General features: G+C 43.7%; 1 protein-coding gene across 2 annotated transcripts; it reads right to left on the reverse strand.

The window, feature by feature from the left end:
• Nucleotides 1-1,612: 1,612 nt before the first annotated feature.
• LOC139368877 (glutathione hydrolase 7) lies at nt 1,613-15,676 on the reverse strand. 2 transcript variants are annotated; one of them, XM_071108331.1, is made up of 15 exons: nt 15,533-15,676; nt 12,690-13,251; nt 12,173-12,399; nt 11,877-12,028; nt 11,601-11,718; nt 11,108-11,175; nt 10,286-10,359; nt 9,988-10,181; nt 9,248-9,335; nt 8,780-8,907; nt 6,935-7,023; nt 6,592-6,744; nt 4,254-4,371; nt 3,772-4,009; nt 1,613-3,628 (listed from the first exon to the last, which is right to left on the reverse strand). In XM_071108331.1, the coding sequence occupies exons 2-15, from the start codon at nt 12,907-12,909 to the stop codon at nt 3,453-3,455; spliced, it is 2,043 nt and encodes a 680-aa protein (XP_070964432.1). In that variant the 5' UTR covers nt 12,910-13,251; nt 15,533-15,676; the 3' UTR covers nt 1,613-3,452. The 2 variants fall into 2 exon arrangements, with proteins under 2 accessions (XP_070964432.1, XP_070964431.1); XM_071108330.1 differs by lacking the exon at nt 15,533-15,676 and adding an exon at nt 13,697-13,859.
• Nucleotides 15,677-15,989: the final 313 nt, after the last annotated feature.

Raw genomic sequence — 15,989 nt, forward strand, 5'->3', positions numbered from 1 at the left:
GAAGAATCTCAAAAATATATTTATTTGTTTAACACTTTGTCACGACTTCCGCCGAAGTCGGCTCCTCTCCTTGTTCGTTCGGCGGTCGGCGTCACCGGCTTTCTAGCCATCGCCGCTCCATTTTTCATGTATCCATTTGTCTTGTCTTCATACACACCTGGTTTTCATTTCCCCAATCAATCTACTTGTATTTAACCCTCTGTTTCCCATCATGTTTTGTGTGTAATTGTTTTCATGTCTAGTGATGTTCGTTTAGCGCTTTACTTTATTGTTCCGTTTTTTTGAGTGCATTTGTTTTGTTGTGCTCCCGGTTTGAAACTATAATAAAGTGCGCTTTATTTAATCATACTCTTCTCTCCTGCACCTGACTTCGCCTTCATACACATCTTGACACACTTTTTTGGTTAGTACATTCCATGTGTTATTTCATAGTTGATGTCTTCACTATTATTCTACAAAGTATAAAATAGTAAAAAATTAAATGAAAACCTTTGAATGAGTAGGTGTTCTAAAACTTTTGACCGGTCATGTATACTGAACAAAAATATAAATGCAGCATGTAAAGTGTTGGTCCCATGTTTCATGAGCTGAAATAAAAGATCACAGAAATGTTCCATATGCACAAAAATCTGTGTGTTGACATCCCTGTTAGTGAGCGTTTCTCCTTTGCCAAGATAATCCTTCCACCTGACAGGTGTGGCATATCAAGAAGCGGATTAAACAGCATGATCGTTACACAGGTACACCTTGTGCTGGAGACAATAAAAGGCCACTTAAAATGGCCAGGTTTGTCACACAACAATGCTACAGATGTCTCAAGATTTGAAGGAGCATGACATTGGCATGCTGACTGCAAGAATGTCCACCAGAGCTGTTGCCAGAGATTTGAATGTTAATTTCTATACCATAAGCCGCCTCCGTCGTTTCAGAGAATTTGGCAGCACATTCAACCGGCCTCACAACGGCAGATCACGTGTAACCACGCCATCTCAGGACCTCCACATCAGGCTTCTTTATCTGCAGGATTGTCTGAGACCTGCCACCCGGACAGCTAAGGAAACTGAGGAATATTTATGTCTGTAATGAAGCCTTTTAGTGTGAAAAGACTCATTCTGATTGGCTGGGCTTGGCTCACAAGTTGGTGGCCCTATTCCCTCCCAGGCCCACCCATGGCTGTGCCCCTGCCCAGTCATGTTAAATCCATAGATTCGGGCTTAAAACATTTATTTAAATTGAATGATTTCCTTATATGAACTGTAACTCAGTAAAATCATTGAAATTGTTGCGTTTATATTTTTGTTCAGTACAGCTCCCTTATTACTTATACTTTTTTATATTGAATTCTACACTTGTGTAGGGCTTGCAAGTTAAGCATTTCACTGTACTTGTGCATGTGACAAATAATTCCTGAGCTTAAAAGATTTTCACTGGGTTCCTAGTTTATGACTTCTCACATTTGTTCGAAGTTTTAAATCATTTGAACCACATGTTTAAATGTGATATTGATACACCCATTTGATTACCTTTATAGTTTATATTTTGATAATACATTTAATGACAGTAGAGTATGTCTAAACATATAATTCATTTAAAAAAACATCGTAACAGTAACTCCATCCTTATATACACATTTCTGTGTAAACATATTTATTCCATAACTGGGCCCTCCTATACAGTGTTTCTTCCAGTGTGAATTCTTACTTTTCAATACAAAGTACATAATGCGTAGCGTATACAAACAACCTTGTTACTGTGCAAACAAGTGGACGTTAAAATGTAAGACAAAGGAGAAGGAAAGGCAAATAGCATCACAGAAAACAGAGCCCATGTATAGGCCAGTCATTGCTCAACAAAAGAGAAAATAAAATATGCATTTTATTTAATGCTTCATAATGGCATCAATGACTACTTATGTAACCAAGCAGTGTTTTATCATGGTTATTGGCATTTTGAAATTAGATTGAAAACAGCCACATCTATTGAGCTATTAGCACAATGGTCAGTTAATCAACTGAGGCTAGGGAGAAGAATTGGCCTGTGGTAGCATTTTGGAATACAAAGGGAGAGTCTTTTCATACGTGCTATAATAAATAGCCCATTGACACAGCAATATGGGCACAAAGACTAACGTCTACTGTTTCACTAAAATACAATAATCATTCAATATATTAAAAAGTAAATCAGATAGCGCATGTGTTGTCTCAAGCGAAAAAACATCTGTGCAAATGACAAAGTATAAGAAAAATATGCTAATATAAATAGACAAAACCATTGTACGAGCAATTGTTCATAACCTGGTCACTCTGACCATTCATTCTAAAAATACCCTTTCTAAAAAAATGTTTGCAATAAGCTTTTAAACTACTCCCTTTCCAGTCATTACCCCAGAATAATACATGATTTAAACCCATTAGTACTAGCAATAAATAACATTCAATATTGAAGTGAGGACGGACGACATTCACGTGAAGAGTAGTGTGCGGTATCCACTCTTTTTTGAGATAAGAATATGATCTCTATTCTTTACAAAATGGCATCTAGTAACCTAGTGATTGTTCGTAACATGTTAGATATCTACAAGCTACACCTTTAGACTCAAGCCACAAGAATCCGATTAAGGACAGTCACTGACTCAGTCACTGACTCACTGCCCATACAAATGCACACACAGTAAACAGGTGGTCTAAGCATAAATCAAGGTGTGTCAGTATGTGACCAGCCAACTCCTGAGTGTTCACAAGGGAAGATAATGGAACTGAGCAGATCAAACCCATATGATTTTATATGCACTGGCATTCGCCGGCATTTTGAATGAGTGGAAGTATAACGACAGGCAGGTGGGGATGCTCAGCTAAGTTAAATGGGCCACTGAGGAGAATCTAGACGTAAGCATGCCATCTGTGTGTGTTATGTGTGCAAAGGAATGAATGCGTGCGTATGTAGGATTGTGTGTGTGTGTGTGTGTGTGTATGTGTGTGTGGTGGAAGGAGCCATTTCAGTTTCCGTCCTCTCAAGTGTGTGTGAGCATAGCCATATCCCAGTGGATTTACAGTGAAATGTGCCTGGCAAAAGACAACCGAAAACACACAGCATGCTACACCCCGTGTGAGTAGGAGGGTATAACCTGTTTCAAAGACTCATTACACATTTCTCCAGGACACCCAAAGACTGCTCCACGCCCCTCCATTTCCTGCATCTCTACTCCTCTTCTTAATATCCCTTAGTATCCCTCCTTCATACCTGTCCATAATAATTCTGTTTTTATCAGTCCCTTTGGGAATATCAGCCCTTTGGTGGAATATCAGCCCTTTCGAGCATCATTTTCCTCCAAAATACTGGCCTCATATATAGACATTTGTCCTTCATACTCCTCAAAACCCTCTGTTTCCATTTTGGATCCCTCACCCCTACACCCCCTCCTGTCACTCACCCAACCCTGTCATAAAGGAAGGCTAGGGCATGTTCATGGACATGGTGAGGGCCGAGGCGTCTGCACTACGCGGGTCCTTCACCCCGATGATGAGGTCATTGGTCCTCCTGGTGCCCTCCACCAATGAGAGGACGTCTACCCTCTGCACCTGGTGACCTTTGAACTGCAGCACCTCCACATCCTCCTCCAGGAACTCAGCTGAAAGAGGGAAAGAAGTGAGGGAAGGAATAAAGATGAAAAACAAGTTTAGTATTTAGACATACAGTATATGAATGGATATGTGATTATTTGTGGATGAAACAGAGACAAAGTTAGAAACTATTTCTGAAGGTCATACTCACAGTCCACCAAGAGAGTGTCGGGTTGCAACTGTGGGTGGAGTCTACCATACGCCAAACTATCACTCAGGTTTTTACGAGAGGACAGGACGTTCATCAACACCTGGGTGATGCCACTGAGGGCCCGGTCCCCGTTGGAGGATCCCAGGGCCACATAGGTGCCACACAAACCCAGGCGAGGCCTCACTGCCGTGGGCACCAGGAAGGACAGGGGCCTCTTACCAGGCTGGATGACATTATGCTGCAGACAGACAACAGAGAGAGGGTTATTCATATGCCCAATAACTGGTGGTTTAGATCAAGGTTTCCCAAACTCAGTCCTGGCCTGAGAGCACGTTTTGTTTTTTGCCCTAGCACTACACAGCTGATTCAAATAATCAACCCATCATGAGGGGGGCAGGACCGAGTTTGGGAAACCCTGGTATTGATTGATTAAATCCAAGTCAAAGATAAAAACCAGTCCATTATATGACATGCAGTGGTACCGGGTTCGGCAGCTGAGAGGTCTGGGTCTTGTTGGACCATGAGAAGTCCAGGATCTGGCTGTTCAACAGGATCCCAGACGGTGTCACTATCCTACTGCCAAACGGACGGTTCAAGGAGCTAAAGGGAGATTGCAGAGATAACACCAACCGTCTTACAATCATCAAATATGTATAGTCAACAACTGCAATAACATTTACAGTAATAGATCAAACATATTACACAGTCCTCTTTTTCTGAACAAAGCACACAGCATCTGAATACAATCATGACTATTTGGCTGATATTGGACCGAATCCTAACCCGAGTTACACATAAGCAACTTGACTCAAACCCAATGGTGGAAAAAGTACCCAATTCTCATACTTGAGTAAAAGTAAAGATACCTTAATAGAATTTGACTCAAGTAAAAGTCACACAGTAAAATACTACTTGAGTAAAAGTATCTGGTTTTAAATGTATTTAAGTATTACAAGTACATGTAATCACTAAAATATACTTAAGTATCAAAAGTAAAAGTATAAATCATCTCAAAATCTTTATATTTTGCACCAGACGGCACGGTTTTCCTGTTTTTTTAATTTACGGAAAGCCAGGGGGACACTTCAACATTCAGACATCATTTACAAACTAAGGATTTGTGTTTAGTGAGTCCTCCAGATCAGAGGCAGTAGGGATGACCAGGGATGTTCTCTGTTTAGTGAGTCCTCCAGATCAGAGGCAGTAGGGATGTTCTCTGTTTAGTGAGTCCTCCAGATCAGAGGCAGTATGGATGTTCTCTGTTTAGTGAGTCCTCCAGATCAGAGGCAGTAGGGATGACCAGGGATGTTCTCTGTTTAGTGAGTCTGCCAGATCAGAGGCAGTAGGGATGACCAGAGATGTTCTCTGTTTAGTGAGTCTGCCAGATCAGAGGCAGTAGGGATGACCAGGGATGTTCTCTGTTTAGTGAGTCTGCCAGATCAGAGGCAGTAGGGATGACCAGGGATGTTCTCTGTTTAGTGAGTCTGCCAGATTAGAGGCAGTAGGGATGACCAGGGATGTTCTCTGTTTAGTGAGTCTGCCAGATCAGAGGCAGTAGGGATGACCAGGGATGTTCTCTGTTTAGTGAGTCTGCCAGATCAGAGGCAGTAGGGATGACCAGGGATGTTCTCTGTTTAGTGAGTCTGCCAGATCAGAGGCAGTAGGGATGACCAGGGATGTTCTCTGTTTAGTGAGTCTGCCAGATCAGAGGCAGTAGGGATGACCAGGGATGTTCTCTGTTTAGTGAGTCTGCCAGATCAGAGGCAGTAGGGATGACCAGGGATGTTCTCTGTTTAGTGAGTCCTCCAGATCAGAGGCAGTAGGGATGTTCTCTGTTTAGTGAGTCCTCCAGATCAGAGGCAGTAGGGATGACCAGGGATGTCATTAGACATGTACTATTTACATTTTGAATGCTTAGCAGGACTTTTGGAAGTCCGGGAAAATGTATGGAGTAAAAAGTACATTATTTTCTTTAGGAATGTCGTGGAGTAAAAGTAATCAAAAATATAAATAGTACGGCCTCCCGGGTGGCGCAGTGGTTAAGGGCACTGTACTGCAGCGCCAGCTGTGCCATCAGAGTTCCTGGGTTCGCGCCCAGGCTCTGTCGTAACCGGCCACGACCGGGAGGTCCGTGGGGCGAAGCACAATTGGCCTAGCGTCGCCCGGGTTAGGGAGGGCTTGGTCGGTAGGGGTGTCCTTGTCTCATCGCGCACCAGCGACTCCTGTGGCGGGCTGGGCGCAGTGTGCGCTAACCAAGGTGGCCAGGTGCACGGTGTTTCCTCCGGCGCATTGGTGCGGCTGGCTTCCGGGTTGGATGCGTGCTGTGTTAAGAAGCAGTGCGGCTTGGTTGGGTTGTGTATCGGAGGACGCATGACTTTCAACCTTCGTCTCTCCCGAGCCCGTACGGGAGTTGTAGCGATGAGACAAGATAGTAGCTACTACAACAACTTCACTCCATTGCACAAACCTTCAAAGTCCAGGATTATTAACTCAATAGATTGGAACAAACATTTTTGATTAATAATGTCTCTGAGGTTAAGGGATACTTTGGGATTTTGGCAACTTTATCTACTGACCCAGAGTCAGACGAAGCCCTTTATCTACTTTCCCAGAGTCAGATGAAGCCCTTTATCTACTGACCCAGAGTCAGATGAAGCCCTTTATATACTTCCCCTGAGTCAGATGAACTCATGGATATCATTTTTATGTCTCTGTGTCCAGTATGAAGGAAGTTAGAGGTAGTTTTGAGAGCCAACGCTAACTAGCATTGACGCAATGACTGGAAGTCTATGGTATCTGCTAGCATGTTTCTTGGTATACCTCATGACGGAGACAATGAAGTCGTCAGGCCCCATAACCATGACCTGACTGGCCACGGCGCCCTCCTCCAGGGCGTACGAGGGCGTGTAGTGACCCGGGGGGAATGCCTGGGAATCATTGATCATCTGGCGGAGCAGCACTGCCTGGGACTTACTGGAGGACCACAGGTAGCAGGACAGGGGGGGGGGGGGTTCAAGGAATCAACAGGTTAGCCAGCTTTATGATGGTTCAAAACGTCACACGGGTCTGATGTTCACGCTTCACACTGATTCATGTCTCAATCATCTTATTTTAGTTGATCAAAGTGTCTGATGATGTATTGTGTTGATCAAGAAGAACCTACCTGAGCATCTGTGTGACAATGTCTGAGATGGAAGAGTCATACATAGGGTCCCCCAGCCCACTGGCCAGGGCCACAGCAATCTTCAGAGACTGGACAGAGACATTGGTAAGTGACAATGACAGAAGTAGCCATGCTTTACAGATACAGTACAGTTGTGGCCAAAAGTTTTGAGAATGACACAAATATTAATTTCCACAAAGTTTGCTGCTTCAGTGTCTTTAGATATTTTTGTCAGATGTTACTATAGAATACTGAAGTATAATTACAAGCATTTCATAAATGTCAAAGGCTTTTATTGACAATTATATGAAGTTGATGCAAAGAGTCAATATTTGCAGTGTTGACCCTTCTTTTTCAAACCTCTGCAATCTGCCCTGGCATGCTGTCAATTAACTTCTGGGCCACTGATGGCAGCCCATTCTTGCATAATCAATGCTTGGAGTTTGTCAGAATTTGTGGGTTTTTGTTTGTCCACCCGCATCTTGAGGATTGACGACAAGTTCTCAATGGGATTAAGGTCTGGGGAGTTTCCTGGCCATGGACCCAAAATATCTATGTTTTGTTCCCCGAGCCACTTACTTATCATTTTTGCCTTACGGCAAGGTGCTCCATCATGCTGGAAAAGGCATTGTTCGTCACCAAACTGTTCCTGGATGGTTGGGAGAAATTGCTCTCGGAGGATGTGTTGGTGCCGTTCTTTATTCATGGCTGTGTTCTTAGGCAAAATTGTGAGTGAGCCCACTCCCTTGGCTGAGAAGCAACCCCACACATGAATGGTCTCAGGATGCTTTACTGTTTGCATGACACAGGACTGATGGTAGCGCTCACCTTGTCTTCTCCAGACAGACAAGCTTTTTTACGGATGCCCCAAACAATCGGAAAGGGGATTCATCAGAGAAAATGACTTTACCCCAGTCCTCAGCAGTCCAATCCCTGTACCTTTTACAGAATATCAGTCTGTCCCTGATGTTTTTCCTGGAGAGAAGTGGCTTCTTTGCTGCCCTTCTTGATACCAGGCCATCCTCCAAAAGTCTTCGCCTCACGGTGCATGCAGATGCACTCACACCTGCCTGCTGCCATTCCTGAGCAAGCTCTGTACTGGTGGTGCCCCAAACCCGCAGCTGAATCAACTTTAGGAGACGGTCCTGGCGCTTGCTGGACTTTCTTGGGCGCCCTGAAGCCTTCTTCACAACAATTGAACCGCTCTCCTTGAAGTTCTTGATGATCCAATTTAGGTGCAATCTTACTGGCAGCAATATCCTTGCCTGTGAAGCCCTTTTTGTGCAAAGCAATGATGACGGCACGTGTTTCCTTGCAGGTAACCATATTTGACAGAGGAAGAACAATGATTCCAAGCCCCACCCTCCTTTTAAAGCTTCCAGTCTGTTATTCGAACTCAATCAGCATGACAGAGTGATCTCCAGCCTTGTCCTCGTCAACACTCACACCTGTGTTAACGAGAGAATCACTGACATGATGTCAGCTGGTTCGTTTGTGGCAGGGCTGAAATGCAGTGGAATTTTTGGGGGGGGATTCAGTTCATTTGCATGGCAAAGAGGGACTTTGCAAATAATTACAATTCATCTGATCACTCTTCATAACATTCTGGAGTATATGGAAATTGCCATTATACAAACTGAGGCAGCAGATTTTGTGAATATTAATATTTGTATAATTCTCAAAACGTTTGGCCACGACTGTACATGCTGTAGACACCACAGTATACAGGGTTAACATTTACTATAGGATGCATGCAGTAATCAACAACCATTACGGATTAACTCAATGATCAGGTTGACAACAAAGTATTTTCATCAGTCATGTAAATTAAATCGGGCGAAGTACCTCAGCAATCCAGTGGTAGGTGCTGTTGCGCGGGACCTGGCTGGTGATGTTGTAGCCTTCCAGAATGTTCAGAGCTGTGATCAGAGCTGCTCCTGCACTGGGGGCTGGGGCTGCCATCACATGGTGCCCTACACAACATCAACAACAGAGAAATGGATGCATTTAGCCGCAAGGTTGCAGGTTCAAATATCACATCTGGCAAGAATTGGGAGCGAGGATGCACCCTGGGGCGGCAGGGTAGCCTAGTGGTTAGAGCGTTGGACTAGTAACCGGAAAGTTGCAAGTTCAAACCCCTGAGCTCACAAGGTACAATCTGTCGTTCTGCCCCTGAACAGGCAGTTAACCCACTGTTCCTAGGCCGTCATTGAAAATAAGAATTTGTTATTAACTGACTTGCCTAGTTAAATAAAGGTCAAATCACAATATAATCGTGAAAAGATATTTGTTCAAAGGGAACCTTATATTTACCCTGATAGAAACTCTCGGCTGGCTGCTGTAGGACAGTGGTGTAATTCCCAAAGTCCTCCTCAGAGAGAACTCCTCCTCTGGCTTGCACCTGTTAGAAAATACATTATAAACTGGGTGTTTCAAGCCTTGAATGATGATTGTCTGACAGACGTGGTATATCAGACCGTATACCAAGGGTATGACAAAACATGTATTTTTACTGCTCTCAATTATTTGTACTGCTCTAATTATGTTGGTAATCACCTTATAATAGCAATAAGGCACATCAGGGGTTTGTGGTATATGGCCAAAATACCGTGGCTAATGGCTGTTTTCAGGTACTCCGCGTTGCATCGTGCTTAAGAACAGCCCTTAGACGTGGTATATTGGCCATATACCACACCCCCTTGGGCCTTATCGCTTAAATACATGAAACACATGATAATACCTTTCCATTCTGGCAAGAGTTGTGCTGATGGAATAAAGCTGACTAGATCCCTATGAATAAGGAATAACCAAGAGACGTCATGAGAAGCCATATCTTTTGGAGCAGGATGAAGTTACACTGATCCAAGGACAGTGTTACGCTTACCCCTCCAAATGGTTAAGGTTAGGATTTAGAGAAGGTAAGCTGATCCTAGAGATGTCCCTAAGTGCTATGTCTACCCAGAGCATATATTTTAAAGTGGAGCCAATACAGTATTTATGAGTGCTTATACAATGCCAGAGGCTGACGGCTGGGAGACAGAGGAGCTGCTTACTGCGGCTGCCATTTCCTGGGTCAGGTTTCCACTGTAGAACTCTGCAATCCCATTGGCTGCCACAGCGTCCAAGATGGCGGCCAGGTCGGGTCGTCGGGAGAACAGGCCGGAGAGGGGAGGCTGGCCATTGGGGAGAAATAGGGCACGGAAAGCCTCCGACACATTCTTGTCCTTGACCTTGGCCAGGGCCTCAGCTAGAGAGAAGGGGGGATACAGAGTAGGATGAAGTTGCCCCTAGACACTGATCTAAGGAGCACCGATGCATATGTTTAGCATAATATCAATTCCTCATGCTTACCCAGGTCATGTGTAACATTGAAACCACTTCTGGCCACATCTGCTGCCATGGTGACTACATCCTTCCAAGGCATTCTGTGAAAAAAATGCAAAAATATCCGTTTGGATTGTGTTATCATTACATTTTATGTCCTAAATCTGTAATCAAATATGGTTTAACAGACATTTGTATCCAAAGCCACTTACAGAGGTAGGATCTTAATTTGAGCCATTTTGCTACGGCAGAAAAATGATTCTACAGAAACAAGAAATGTGAATTATTATGTGAATTAAAATTAAATGGACATTTCTGTAGCGGGTGATTAATTTTTCGCTAGGACAAATCAACTCTGAAATTTCAAAGTGGAAATTACAAACTTTAGAAGCGTTTTTAAGACTCAAATACACTATAAGTTTGCATTTCCTGCTGTGTACAAAAATGATCAGCAAAAAAAGAGTGATCAAATTAAGATCCAACATTTGTGCATAGCTATATTTAGTGTATGTAGACAACATTGTAATCAAACCCACAGCTTTGTTCAACGCTGCACCCCACTCCTCCAACTGAGCCACGATAATGACCATGTATCACTGGAGTAATTATAGCTCCACTGTACAGGAGATGGACTAAGAGTCCCCTTGTTCAAGGCTGATACAGAGAATAACACTCTACTCCTGATTAACCCAATCAAAGCCTCGGGACCGTCTGTGTGCGCCAAACTGGAGCAAGCAGACATCCAGAGCCTATTAAACCTTGTGGAATTTAACTGGGGCTAGTGAGCTTCAATGCTCTAAGACAAAGTGACTTCATCAGTGATAAAAAGCCATGGAGACTTCACTTTACCTTCCGTAAAGCTGGTGGGCCTGGTGCATACCACTGAGCATGCCCGGAACTCCAACCATCAGGCCAGGCTGGAACAGAGATAGTGAACATTTCCCGTGACTACAAATACCAGAACTCCAGGCCGACAACAATTGACCTTTAGCTGTAGACTAAGGCCGTGTTGGAGAGCATCATAAAGACTGCCGGCGACTGCCGACTGACTGATCTACAAATCACCTTGCATCATAAGTAACTCCTAGGGAGTTTTTCCTAGCCACCGTGCTTCTACACCTGCATTGCTTGCTGTTTGGGGTTTTAGGCTGGGTTTCTGTACAGCACTTTGAGATATCAGCTGATGTACGAAGGGCTATATAAATAAATTTGATTTGATTTGATTTGATTTGTAACGACTCAATATTTTTTGTAGATCAGACATGTCAGTCACAATTTACCCATGGTACATTACGGTTTTGATGCTCTCAAGCATGGCCTGTGGTTATGATGAGGCTCTTACCTTGAGCTCCAGGTTGGTCTGTAACATGTCCTCCAGGATGGCAGAGGGCGCTGTCTCACTGAAGTCTATGACCCTGCTCTCGTTCCTACGGATGTCATGCACTAGCATCACGCCTCCACTGCAAATAACAAAGACCAGTGTTGTTCAACAGCAATAAGCACATCCTCTTCTTGCAGATCTAGGGGGACATAACTCACACTTTGATTAGGATCCACCTAATCCTATTGACTATCTATTGCTGGTGATGACCTGCTGGTGTGACGTGTGAAGACTCACCCGCCAATACCGGAGGTGTGTGGGTGTATGATGCCCAGGCAGAGAGCAGCAGCGATGGCAGCATCCACACTGGAGCCTTGCTTCTCCAGGGCCTCGAAGCCCAGAGATGTACACTGGGCCACGTCAGTCACCACCGCCCCCTGGTTAAAGATCTGACACACAGGGAAGAGGAGAGGGAATACACTTAGATTGGGGGAGGGAATGAGGGTGGAGAGAGGATGGGAGAGGATTGAGAGACAGAGATGGGTCGAGGGTAAAGAGAGGAAGATGGGCGGAAGGCAGACACACACACACACCTGTGGGTCTCCGAAGTAGATCTGCATGATGAGAGCAATAGTGACTCCTGTGGCAAAGGTGAGGCAGGCTGTGATGATGACAGTGAGGCCATCTCTCTGGCAGGCACAGCCCTCCGCTAAGGGGTCTCTGGTGGTCTCCCGCAGGGGTGTGATGTCATGGCTGGCCAGGTCAGAGGCGGAGGACGGGAGACGCTGTAGACGGGCTGACTTCAGAAACAGGTCTGGGTCTGGAACATTGAGGTCAGAGGTCAATGCAATTCAGGAAGTGTTTAATGGGCATGAAGGGAAATAGGCAGGCAGCAGTTGCCAGAATAAGTACAACCAGACCCATATATTTATATCTAAATATTGTATATGGCTCTGAGTACAACAACATATTGAACATCATACATGACTGTCTGGCAGACAAGGAAGGTAAAGGAGATGTCACTGCTATGACAGTGTTATCTAGACCTTATAACTGATGGTTTTCTTAATCACCACCTTATTGTCTGCTATGTATCCACCGGTCTCTTACCTGTGTCTTGCTCGCTAAGGAAGTTGTCGTCATCTTTTCGTGATTTGAGAGTGTTTTCCCCGGAAACCACGTCATCCTCGGGTAACCGGGGGAAGCTGGTTATGCTCATGTAGTCCACCGGTGAGTAGGCACTTCCCAGGGTCGTCTCCAGGCTCGGGTCTTTCTCCGTCATGGTGCCGCTGGAGTACCCAGCCACGGCATCGTTGGCAGGGTTATACATGGCGATGGTTCAGTTAAGACAACTACTGAATAGAGGAGTCAGTGCAACCTGAGCTCTTCTCTCTTGTTAACTTACAGCATCCACTGATGATGTTCTTTAGCAGACTTCAGGATGAATTGTCTTCAGTTTTGCCTTTTGACTTCACACGAGGTAGCCATGTAGCCTTAGCCTGGTGTGTTAAAATGTTGCAATTAGTTATGCTATTGGTCTGCAATAATACACTTGTTATTGGTCCGTTGTAACAATGTTGCACTTGATCCGTAACATTGTTGTCTGGCTCCCTCTAGGTCTAGGAGGTGATGCGGCAATTATTCATAGCCTATCCGATTCCATTCGTAAGACCTGTGGAAAGATCAAACGCATCGAATATCATTCATAGTTGAAAATAAAGCCAACACCACATGCATAACTTAATAGATTGAGTATTAAAACAGTAGGCCAAATACATAGCCCCTTATGAATATTAGGCTACCAATAGTCTATGCTTCCACCGTGAAAGTGGACGTGAAACACATCAGCTATATGCGGCAAATATCTACCTAGGCCTACAACCACAAAACCCGCGTAATGTGGTTATTAGATCAAATGTGTCAGAATTGATCGCGTCAGCTGCTCCCTGAGAGGGTTGTTGTTATCTCCTTGTTGATTTTCCAGCCTACTCTTCGAGATGCAACCTACATAGGCTACAGCCTACACGGCTGGCTTCCATAAATTGACGCATCGCTAAGGTTGCCCCCCTTTGCGACGGAATATTCTTTGCAGTAAAACAAAATTGTGAAATTCTTACCATTTGAGACAGACAACTGTATTCAAGCATCAACCAATTCAGATAGGACGTTCTTGTAGAATTTATAATGGAAGGACGGAAGAACATTAGGGCTTTCCTGTAGCCATCTCCAGATAGAGAGCAGGGGCGTATTCATTACGCAGTCAATATAAAAACGTTATACAAACGTTATGTTGCAAAACGTTTCCTAAACGTTTTTTTTTAACGGAAGCGAACGAAACGGGGCGGGAACTATCTGAATTCGTCCAATAGAAACTCTCATTTTTGTTGCAAAACGTTGCAACTGTTTGGACTAATCATTACACCCAATATGTGCTATCAGAGAGGAAGAAGCGAGATGGGTTTACTTCGCCTAAAATCTGTTCACGAAAATATGACTATGGAGTGAGGCATTTTTTGTGGAGGTCACTAGTTAGGTTTCCGTCCAATCAAATAAATTGTGATTTGAATTGGCGACACATTTTCGAGTTAGCACCTTGCAGATACTGTAGGCTCTGCAGGTAGGCAAGTCTACATGATGAGATTACTATGGATAAGAGCAAGAATATCTAATTGTCAAACGACAGTAATTGTCAAACAGCATTAATAAACATGTCACCAGAATAAGACCCTCGATGGTTTTGGGAAAGGAGCATCAAGCTCCTCACCGTGCACTTTCACCACCATGTGAAGTTTATCATATTTACTTCATATGTAGCCTAATAAACGGCAAGGTTTGACGAGTCTTAGTGAGTGGACCACAAACTATGTCATGGTGGGTCTCCAAGTGTACGTGATCAGAGGCGCAACTCGCAACTTGCGTTTAAGAAGTGGGGGTGGGGGGCATAATTTATTATTATTATTATTTTAAAACGTATCCAGCAGGATAAACACTCTAAACAGCCTACCCCCACCGCTCTGAGGCGTCCGCATGGTCCTAAAGCACACCGTTGCATCGTTTTGTATCACATTCCAATGATAAAACTGGGGGGGACAGAAATGCCATTTCAGAACTGTCCCCAGAGAAAGTTGCGCCCCAGCTTTACATGATAGTTATTATATCAATATTTGAGCCTAATGGCGTTTCCACCATCCTTTCTCACATAATTAATTTTACCAAAGATCTCCCACATGTCGAACGAACAAATGATCTGTCTGCAATTATAAAATTGTACGGTAACTTCCTGTTTCGATCACAGCTGTCATTTTTTTTAATAGGCTACAGTATATATTTTTTTACTCACATAAAAACTGGATGGAAACGTGGTTATTGAGTGTTAAATTTGGTCAACAAAAATGTAATTGTTCAATTGATATGTGAGGCTTATTTGTTACAAATGTACTGATATAGCCTAAATTGACGCACATGGCATTTTGGCAACTTTGAAAAATAGAACTTTATATCAGAGTTGTGCCAATCGTTACCATGCTTATCTGCCCTCTCATTGGCTAGAATGGTCCCACCTGATCTCGCCTTCCCCTACCTGCCTTCCATCTTTGAGGACGTGTATTTCCATTGTTAAATAAAAGCGGTCACTCAGTTATCTTGTCAATATAATAGATGATCTTCGGTGATATGTAAGATCAGTGACATAACGATAGGAAATGGTCACATGGTCACCACTGAAGGAAAGCCTACAGGTCACACAATGAGATGTGGTAGCCCACAGTTGTTGATCCTAAAATACAATATGGTCTCACCTTGAGACGGCAGGACTCACCTGCAATCAAACTGTTGGAATCTTACAGTCGGTGAACAAACACAGATCTCGTTGAAAACGTAACATGTAGGTATATTTACAGGTAGCCTACAACACCCCATATAAAACATAAATAGGTATCTGGTTTAGCATTTACCTGAGACTGTGCTTCCTGAAGGGGAAGTGGTGTTGTCTCTTTACTGGAGTTGCAGAACAAGTTTTAGTAGGGCGTGCTGTAGCAGATTACTGAAAGGATAGAAAACCTGAGGTTGGACAGACCGCCTCTCTCTCTCTCTCTCTCTGTTTATAGGCTACCCCACCCTGCAGCTCAAGGAAATAGAATTGGGGCCACTTTCCACTATACTACTTTGATGACACAAACTAGGTCCAGGAGAGATACTTGTGCAAAGACACGGATCTACATTCAAATATCTCTTTAAGAGACATCAACATCACATACCCTCCTCTGAGCGGTATGGTGTAAAGATAAAGGCTCCTGAAAAATGACCTTAATACCAGTAGTCAGCATTTTTGCTCTCTTTGCCAAATTGAAAATGAAAGGCTTTTAAAATATCCACACATGTGTGAATCATAGCATTAATCAAGTGTGCAAA

This window comes from Oncorhynchus clarkii, chromosome 16 (genome assembly GCF_045791955.1).
Source record: "Oncorhynchus clarkii lewisi isolate Uvic-CL-2024 chromosome 16, UVic_Ocla_1.0, whole genome shotgun sequence".
Lineage (NCBI taxonomy): Eukaryota > Metazoa > Chordata > Actinopteri > Salmoniformes > Salmonidae > Oncorhynchus > Oncorhynchus clarkii.